The 9,798-nt window shown below is 45.0% G+C and overlaps 1 protein-coding gene across 2 annotated transcripts; it reads right to left on the bottom strand.

Moving 5' to 3' along the window:
* Positions 1-425: 425 nt before the first annotated feature.
* Positions 426-9,651, bottom strand: rprd1b (regulation of nuclear pre-mRNA domain containing 1B). Of its 2 annotated transcripts, none has more exons than XM_083640911.1 (7): positions 9,025-9,651; positions 4,660-4,789; positions 3,601-3,734; positions 3,019-3,152; positions 2,616-2,742; positions 1,388-1,563; positions 426-787 (listed from the first exon to the last, which is right to left on the bottom strand). In XM_083640911.1, the coding sequence occupies exons 1-7, from the start codon at positions 9,173-9,175 to the stop codon at positions 638-640; spliced, it is 1,002 nt and encodes a 333-aa protein (XP_083497037.1). In that variant the 5' UTR covers positions 9,176-9,651; the 3' UTR covers positions 426-637. The 2 variants fall into 2 exon arrangements, with proteins under 2 accessions (XP_083497037.1, XP_083497038.1); XM_083640912.1 differs by having other exon boundaries at positions 3,031-3,152.
* Positions 9,652-9,798: the final 147 nt, after the last annotated feature.

The following is a 9,798-nucleotide window of genomic DNA, read 5'->3' as shown; positions in this document are numbered from 1 at the left end:
TACACACATCAAGACCGTCTAGTTGACTATGTGTCAATAAAAAAGCCACCAACTGAAAACCAATGAAATAAAAGTAATGAATGGTACACACTCTTCACAATCCTATTAGCAGTGTGAGAGCCAGCAGCCGACCATCCTCGATCAGCACCAAAAAAAGACTACACAGAAAGACATGCTTCGATTGATACTCCCTGACGACCAACATTTATGTCTGTATGTATTAGGCTAGCATCTTTGCCCCCCCGGCTCCGCCCCCCCCCCCCCCCCCCCTCCCTCCCTCCCTCCCTCCCTCATCACTGACATCCCCACCATAAAAAATTGAGAATAAAAACAAACAGGAAACAAACTTGTTCCAAGCTGGTGGAGTAGAATCTTTGACAATCGAACGAGAGCGGGATGAAATAGTCTCTCGTTTGCCCCGCCCCCCCCCCATCCCCACCGCAGAGCATTTTGATTTCACCAAAACCTCCATCGTCCCTTCCTCTCTCTCTGCAGGTTTGGAGTTAGCAAAGGTGGTTGGCTAGTCTGTGGGGGAGGGGGGGTTAGGGAGGGTCCGACTGTGTGTGCTGCTCCCCCGGGTCGGGGACACCTGCAGGGGTTTTCGGGCGGGGGTAAACGCGCGCGGAGAGTTTGGCTCTCAGTCGGTGGAGAAGAGGTCGCCGGCCGAGGGGAGGGGGGCCAGGCCTCCCGTCACGTTGGGCAGCAGGGACAGGTCCGGCAGACTCTGGATGTGGGACTTGAGCTCTTTCCGCACCTGGGTCACCCTCGCCAGCTTCTGCTTGTACTCCTGTGAAGCACAGTTAAGGAGAAAAAGCACTGGGATTAGACTAGTTTGTTTATTGGCTATTAAATAGTTATTGCCACAACTGCTTATAGAGGGTCAAAAGCAAGTTCTGCGCCGTTCTGAGCATGCAGAGTTGAGCAATTGTGCGCCGCCCCACAAACCCCCCCTGCCTTAATATGGAGATGCTGATGATTCTTTTTTGAACTATTTGTTATTAAGGTAACTTATTACTGCTCCGTTTGATTGTATGATGTCTTGATACATCGGCTGCTTGTTTTTAACTGTGTCTTATAAGGTGTCCTTGAGTGTTTTGAAAGGCTAAAATGCATTATTATTATTATTATTATTATTAAATCCCACAAATTAGTCAAATATCAGCTCAAATGTGACAATATCAGCTGCAGTGTAAATGTAGCCTGAGTTTAGGATATTAGCATACAACGTTCAGGATATCTCACACCGTTTATGAATTAAGTGAGCAAGAAACTAAACACAATCAAAACATATTCAGACACGGCCAAGAGCATTGAGACGGTGATCTTTGTCCCAGTCCTCACACTGTGGACCGTTAATGTTGCTATACAAAGTGTGACGTCGTCTTGCCTCTAGTTTCTTCTCCCTCTCGCCGAGCGCCTCCTTCTGGCTGCTGATGTAGTCGGTCAGCATGCGCGCCAGCTGCCTCCTGTCCTCCAGCTCCGCGGCCAGGCGGCCGTTGTACTCGGCCAGCAGCAGACAGGCCTCGTCCACCGTCTTCGACAGCTTGTCTGCCGCCTCCTTGTCTGGACGGAGGCGAAGGGGGAAGATCGGGGGACATGACAGTTATTCTCAAAGGCAGGGCATTTGTAGACTTGTTCATGTCAATACATGTATTATATATTGCTGTGATATTCACACACTCGCTTCCTAAACGTTTCGCATGTCTCTCATTCGTATGTTCTGCAAATAATGATTTTCAATATTCATAATAGTTCAGACTATTTCATAAATGTATACATCATTCATGATGATACTTTTCCTCTCTTTATTATGTTATGTTTATGCATCCTCATTTTTACACAGCACATAATTCTAATTTAGTCATCCCTGCCTAAGTAAGCAAGACAGCTTGCATGTTAATAAACCAAACTCCTTCTCAATATTTACCACCAATACAGTCTATACGAGGGATCAGCCGAGCAGCATTTTGGTAAACAAACCGCGTCACTGGGTGGCAACGGCAATGGAACCCTATGGAGCCCAAGTGGCGCGAGGCTTGATTGTCTGACTCTAGCCAGCTAACTCTGTTTACATTTTAAAAACTGCGACAGTTGACACAACTTTAACACGACATGCATATATTATACATCAAACACTTGAGCTACTTCTGCTCTCACTCAGAATGTCAAAATATAAGCGATGTGATGTATAGTTTTTGAGATAACGTTTGTTTGGCACAACTCATACTATTAACTGCCACCGGGTTCTGCATTTCTGGGTGTCAAGTGACGTCACGCTGATTCGTCCTATTAATGTGTTTTAATTGTTACCATGGTCCATCATATATAATGTAACCCTGCAATTATTTTACATTCTATTTTATTTCTTTATTGTTCAACTGTTTTTATGATTCTTTACGGTTTTAATTCCATTTGTGCATATTCATAGATTCATTTTTTTTCTTTTCTTTTTTAGATGTTACCTGAAAGGTTGCAAGAAGAGCCATGTGAATAAACAACTACTAAAAACCCAAAGAATGTTTCAATGAAGAGGAAAGAGGAAATGAGAACACAGTAATTCCACATAAAAAAACAACAATAACCCCGCAAAATATGAATAGAGTGGCAGGTCTTACCGGTGATCTTCTCCAGCAGGGAGACGTCCTGAACTTCCTGCGGCAGCGAGGCGATCTTCTGACGGACGGCTGCATCGCCCGACGCAGCATTCTCCAGGTCCTGCAGGGCCTTCACCAGCTCCTCTGTCTGGAGACAGGTGCGTGAGGGGAGAGGGAGCAACAAGAGGTTGGGGAATAGGGATGGGAGGACAGGAGGTGGGAGAAAATGTATTTGCGAAGAGAGACGGGGGGGGGGGAGAAAAAAGAGTTGATAGGGTCAGATGCAGGAAAATGCTGCACTAGGCAAGATTTATGTAAAAAAGTCTCGTCGGCCTAAATAAAAAAGCGGGCCTGTAACAAAACGCCGACATCATTTTTCAACATTAAAAAGCCGATCAAATAAAATGTCAGCCTCCTACTATACCAGCATAGTTACGGAGGCGTCGGAGTTGCGAGGCGAGCCGTGGATTCTGTAGTCGTCATCTTCATCCTCTTCCTCTTCCTGGACCTGGACCTTCTGATAGGTGCGTTTCACAGGTCTCTTTTCTTCTTTTTCCTCTATAATGTATAATATGTATCAAAAATACATGTGCATGACAGTTTACATTACATTGAAGCATAATACTGTAACTGGCACAATGCCTCAGTCTAGGCAACTTAAAATGAGTTCAACGGGTGAATAATTAAGCAGCATACATTTTTTTATATCACAAGAACTACAAGCAAACATCAGGGAGCACAAGGGCCAAAGACACAGAAGACAAGTTTTGGTCCTTTCTCCATTCAGATCAAAAATAATACAGACCCTTCTCACGGGGGCCATTTTGTGTAAAAAAGGCAGGGTAAACACAGGTGCAAGCAAAACACTAATCAGGGTTTCCAACTTCCATGATTGGAATTTGGAAACCCTCATCCTCGTCTTTGATGTTGATAGCTACATGCTAATGCACGTATTCGGAGCAGGTCTAGGTCTGACAAACAGCAGGCTCTGTGGCTGTAAACCAACCTGCAGGCTTGGGGCTGTTGGAGTCTTCGATGGCCAGTTTGAGCTGCTGGATGAAGTCCTGTCTGTAGAGTGTCCTCTCCTTCCAGATGTTCAACAGCCGCTCCATGGGCTTCTTACAGTTCTCATCTGCTTCCCTGGGGCAGGGCAGGGCAGGGTAGCATAGGAGAGGAGAGGACAGAAATAAGGAACAGACATCTTTTTACAGCAACCTTTTCCAACCAGCATCATCCAAGTGTTTTGCAGACAAACTTTGTAGAAAAAACAATTGCACTGTTGGTAAACTGGTGGAAACGTCAATGTTTGGGAGAGGGCTGAGAAGGAACTACAGGTGCTAACATGGTGCTAACATGGTGCTAACGAACATCAGTGGAGTTTCCACTGACAAACATTTTAGCTGCGACTTGCAGCTCTATAATTGACTGTCGGTCAGTTGGTCCACAAAAAGCTCACCCCCCTTTAGTGGGCACAGTTTTTGCCCTAGGAGGCTGAAATTTGGCATGGAGGTCAAGTAAGTGTGTGTGTGTGTGTGTGTGTGTGTGTGTGTGTGTGTGTGTGTGTGTGTGTGTGTGTGTGTGTGTGTGCGCGCGCGTGTGTGCGTGTGTGCGTGTGTGTGCGTACATTTCGAAATGCAAGGTGGCAGAGGCAGAGTAGGGTTGGCTGCCCCCTCTTGAATCTACCATCCTGCATTGCTCAAATTTGCATATGTGATCGCAGGCGTGCTTGTTTTTTTTATTATTGGGTTATTATTCCTTTAAAACATGATTATCCCCATAAGCAATTTGCTTTGTAGTCAACATGAAATAAAAAGGAGGAATGTTATTAATTGCAGTTGCACTGGCAGGTTTCTATTCAGTACTGAACAATTCACTGCTGGCGATATACAGTAAGTATGTCACCATCTCTCACATAGATTCTAATAGCATAATAATATCTTCCCACCCCACGTACGCACACGTCACACACACACACACACACACACACACACACGCACGCGCACGCACACACACACACGTTCAGCTGTCTGAAAGCATACAGCGGCAGCATCACATTCCCACCTACCTGGCAACATGGGAACAGGCATCGACTAGGACAGTCTCAAAATCTTTGGTGAACTCTGGTCCTTTCTTCTTGCTGTTCTGGATGACATCGTTGGCCAGATAGAGGAACGTCAACTTCCTACTGCTTTTGGCTGAAGGACACATCAAGAATATAACAGCAGTTAGTTCAATTGAATCTGTACAGACAGGTGTTCTTCCTGCTAGGCTCTAGGCCTGGCACAGGCAGGGTCATCATCTGCCGACCACCACTCAGATGTTTCGCCCCTTGGCCCAGAACATGTCCTAGTAGTGACGGGGCAGTGAACCGGGACACCTCCCTGCACCTAACCTTCTTCAGGAGTTGCTTGCTCCCCATGCCTTGGCCCCTTCTTCTCAGCCAAAGCCAAAAGCTTGCCTTCTCCCCCTCCTCCGATATCTCCCTGGTTGCCTTCATGCCTTGTGCAGTCTGGCTCCCCGCAGCCCCAGGTCCTTGAAAAGGTTGAGTCCAATAAACCCTCGAGCAACTGTAATGGTAAATTATTGATCAAGTGTGTATTGATTGATTAATTATTAATTATGGCCCTTCTAAGATGTATTTTGTGAACTGTGTTTTTCAGCAATGCAGAAGATGTAAGTTTCTGTGAGAACATATGTCTTGTTTTGGGAAGTGTCTATGGGAATAGAGGTTCCTGTGGGAACCTGTGTCTTGTTGTGACTATAGACTGGATTTGTTATGTATTCCAGTGAACATCAGATTAGCTACATGGATGAATGGAAAGAACTGCCCCTCCACGAGAAGAGGGCGGGCATCGATAGTTTCAGTATATGATGTGAAGTAAACAATAATGCGGGGCTCTTGCATTGTCAAATGTAGACAAGAGGAGACCTCCGTGCACGGAGACATGATTGTGGAAATAAAGAAAACCTCCTATGAACATTTAAAACGGATATTTCATTATTGATGAATCGGCAGAGCATTGCAGTTGGATTTTTCCTCCACACAACCACTTCCACTGGGTAGAGCCTCACGCTCCATCCACCTGCCCTGCACTCCCTGACCAGGTCTGCATATGTTGCCCTCTTCCTTTTGTGGGCTGCCTCCTCCAACCCCTCTTCCCATGGCACTGTCAGTTCTACCAGCAGTGCTGATTTTCCAGCTGTGTTCTACAGAACCATGTCTGGCCGCAGTGTGGTGCTGCAGATTTCCCTGGGAAAATGGAGCTGCCTGCTGCTCAGCTCCACCTCCATTTTCCAATCCAACCTGGTGTCAAGTTTGTAGGTGGTGGTCTCCTGTTGGTAGTAGCTGCAGGCTCCCCCCGCCTGAGAAAGTGGATCCTTAGTTGGCTCCCTGCTGGGTTCTAATTATTTGCCTCTTGCCTTCTTTTCTCCACCACCTCTGCCAGCTTCATATCTATTTAACACATTGAGTGCCACAGCGCTTCAGTAAAATTGTCTGGAGCCTGTGCCAGATTCACTTCCATTCAGTTGAAAACAGCTATAGAATTTTTTCTATTAGGGCTATATGGACAGGGCTGGACTCTAATGAAACATTGGACACTCCTGCTTCTTTCAAAGAAGAAATTTTGTTTCTAGACAGTTCCATTATGAAATGACAGCCTCTGAAAGAAGAGCACTTTCAAGGGTTTTCTGCTGTCTTTTTTTACTTTTCAAGATAAAGTCACTTTTATGAATACTTTTTGCACTCTAATTTCAAGCACATTCACTGACTCTGGCTAATGTTTTCTGATGTGGTGACATGGTGTAGTTCTGTGCAGCCTGCGTGCCCCACCCCCCTCTCCCCCCCTCTCCACCCCTGAGCTGCAGACTCCTCCCCACACGCACACAGTCTATTTTCGCAGCCTCCGTTTTTGCCCCGGGCGGATCCCAGCGCGACAAGGAAATGGCAAACGGGACTGCGGGAAAGGGTTTGGCCGTTCGGCTTCGGGTGCTGCCTTTCTGGCGGGTGGTCGTGTGGAGAGACTATATGCAGACAGATAGACAGAGGCGGAGGAGCTCAGTTGTGGGCGCGGATCGCAGCCAACTGTCGGCTGCAGACGGAGCAATCTGTGTGGCTCTGGCTGCAGCATGCATCGGTGTCTCTTTGATCACGGCTTTCTCCGCTTTCTCCTGCACAAAGTAAAGGATCTGAGGTGGGTGGCGCAGCTCCCGTGTAGATTTTTAAGGTGGCGCCGTGTGATCCCTTGAAGGGATTCATGCTCACTGGCTGGGTACGACATTAAACAGCAGAATTATGGAATAATATGAATTATGATTTTAGGACGTCCACAGACGTCCTTGGCACTTCTCGTTACTTTTTTTTAGGACGTCCACAGACGTCCTTGGCACTCAATGTGTTAAGACACCACTAATTTACTGAATTTACGTACTTCATTTACTTTCTTGCTGTACCCAGTTCCCTCAACCTGCCTTCTACTTCAGTTAGTTATTCACTACATTTCCCAGAATACCTTTCAACAAGCCCCATGAGTCTGAACTTATTGCATTCAGCTATAACAGTAGGTGTAGAGAGCAACATACTGACAACAGAAAGAGAGGTTTTTGACAGGAGAAAAATAGATAGTCTCACTCCTCATACAAGTCAACATTTCTTGCATTCTGGGCTACATGTATATAGACCCATTTCACAGCAACCATTTTGAGGCTGTAAAGCAGGAAGTAAAGCATGAATACTACAGGGTTCCCAAACTTTTCAGACCAAGTGCCACTATGTACCAAACCAAATTTCACCAGGGACCACTTCCACTGCGGATACAAACAATTTCCCCGCCCACAAAATAAAATGTGCTGATTCCATGCAACACAGTAGCATCAGAAAGGCTAAATAACAACATAAGGCTATGCACGCACACACGCCACCTTCCTGACAAGATAGCATGACAGGATTGCTACCAATCGATGCCATAGGTCTTCTAGTTTCATATGATACCAGAAACTCCACTCTGACTTTAAAATTGAGCCCGCTACAGCCTCTGAAATTAAGTTTTCAAAAATCGTGATATTTCATGGATATCACGATATTTCCGAAAATCAGCCGAAGTCTACTCCTCAGGGTTATTATGTAGAAACTGTTGTCTGTAGTAAAAAATAAAAAATAAAAAAGAAGAAAGAAAAAAAGCTCTGGAAACCCAATGCCCTAGTTGGTGGTTACACCTGCTTTACTTCCTGCGTTAACCACCTCAAAACGGTTGCTGTGAAAAGGGCCTATTGAAGCTACTGTTGGGGGAGAAATCGTTCCCTCTGCCTCTTCTACCGGTATGATTGTTGAACTTCAGTATAAATCAGTGAGTCTAGAATGATTCTCAGGCACTGAGACAAAAACCGTTGAAAGATGCTTTCCTTCAATACTTGTAGTATGAACAATAAACTGTCAACATTTTCATCATTATTACTGAACAAAAATATAAATGCAACACTTTGCTCCCATTTTCCATGACTTGAAATAAAAGACCTATGACTTTTTCTATGCACATAAAAGGCTGACTTCTCTCAAATTTCACTCACAAATGTGTTAGTGAGCACTTCTCCTTAGCCGAAATAATCCATTCACCTGACAGGTGTGGCAATATCAAGATGCTGATTAAACAGCAGGATTATTGCACAGGTGTGTGCCTTGGACTGCTCACAATAAAAGGCCACTTTAAAATGTGCAGTTTTATCACACAACACATCTCTGAAGTCTGATCGACGATTGGACTATTATTACACTATTACTGAACTATTACTATTGTTCAATTATATTGTTGAGTTATTGATAACTGTGTATAATGACTGTGATGACTATTTATTGTGTATTATTTCTTTATACACCGCACGTTTACCTCAGGGTAGCAGTAGCACATGTACTGTACATGACTCAGTTAGGCAGCATAACACATTGGAGGCAGTTTATGGTAGTGAAATGAACATTCGATTCACGGGCAGCAGCTCTGGTGGACCTTCCTGCAGTCAGCATTGCCAATTGCATGCTCCCTCACAACTTGCAACATCTGTGTGATAAAACTGCACATATTGTGACCAGTCCAAAGCACACCTGTACAATAATCATGCTGTTTAATCAGCATCTTGATATGCAACACCTGTCAGGTGGATGGATTATTTAGGCAAAATTTGGGAGAAGCATAACCTTTTGTGTGCATAGAAAAAGCCATGGTCTTTTATTTCAACTCGTAAAAAATATGAGCGAAAACAAAACTGTTGCGTTTATATTTTGTGTTCAGTATAGTTCCCAGAACCATCAACCATAACCTGAACGTCAAATGAACACCAGTAATTAGGTTTGATGATGGGCAGCTACACTACATAACACTACTAAGGACGGCAGAACAGTCTCAGACCACAAGTCAACATGATGAAAAGCACTCCTCACCTTTCTTCAGCTCTCTGTGCCAGACTTTGACGATGGGAGCGGAGTGTTTTCTGTGGTGGATGATCCACAGAGAGAGAGTCTGGACGCTCTGCTGGGAGTTACTGAGCTCCGACAGCTTCTTCTCCAGAGCCGACTCCGAGAAGGACGACATGCCGTGGACGGTGTGCCTGTGACCCGACTAACCCAACCGACTGGAGACTAACCAAATTAGCTGTGCGCTAGTTTGGAGAAACTCGCAATGTCATCAAAACTGAAGTTGTGTCGCTAACTAGCCCGGTTAGGCATGCAGCGTGCAGAGCGTGAAACTGTCTCAGACGGACTGGGTTACAGAGAAGATCTGTTGACGGAGGAACAAAGCTGTATACTTTTTTGAGTGTTTGCCAGCAACAGCCGACACTGTCAATAGTGTTTGTTTACAGCCAGAGCTAACGTTAGCTACCCAAGCTATGCAGCAATCAGTAACGTTAGACTGGTCCAGCTCTGGACTAGCACGCTAACCGGGTGTAAAGAAACCGACTCTCTATAATCAACGTTCAAATAACTATTCGGTATGCTGGTAGATCGGACAAAATGCAAAAGACTTAGCATGAAACTCACAATTTTTGTTTGCTTGCCTAACTAATCAGAAAGATCTCTTCGAAAATGGCAACCTGCACTTTCACCTCAGCATGTGCGTCGCACAATGATGACGTAGGAAGAGCTAGGCCGTTTTTTCTTATCTCCAGTTTAAAATTTGATGACCAATGGTATGGTATTTTGTGATTCTTGCATGAA

This window comes from Poromitra crassiceps (genome assembly GCF_964638095.1).
Source record: "Poromitra crassiceps genome assembly, chromosome: 8".
Taxonomy (NCBI): Eukaryota; Metazoa; Chordata; class Actinopteri; order Beryciformes; family Melamphaidae; genus Poromitra; species Poromitra crassiceps.
Note: the sequence above shows the minus strand (reverse complement) of the source record. Positions and strands in the feature narration are given on the sequence as shown.

Excerpts from the sequence above, each read along its gene's own strand:
- rprd1b (XM_083640911.1), bottom strand. The coding sequence starts at position 9,175 with ATGTCGTCCTTCTCGGAGTCGGCTCTGGAGAAGAAGCTGTCGGAGCTC. Across the intron at positions 3,735-4,659 it reads GCCTGTTCCCATGTTGCCAG|GGAAGCAGATGAGAACTGTA; the intron begins GTAGGTGGGAAT and ends GCCCTGCCCCAG. Across the intron at positions 1,564-2,615 it reads CCTGCTGGAGAAGATCACCG|ACAAGGAGGCGGCAGACAAG; the intron begins GTAAGACCTGCC and ends GCCTCCGTCCAG.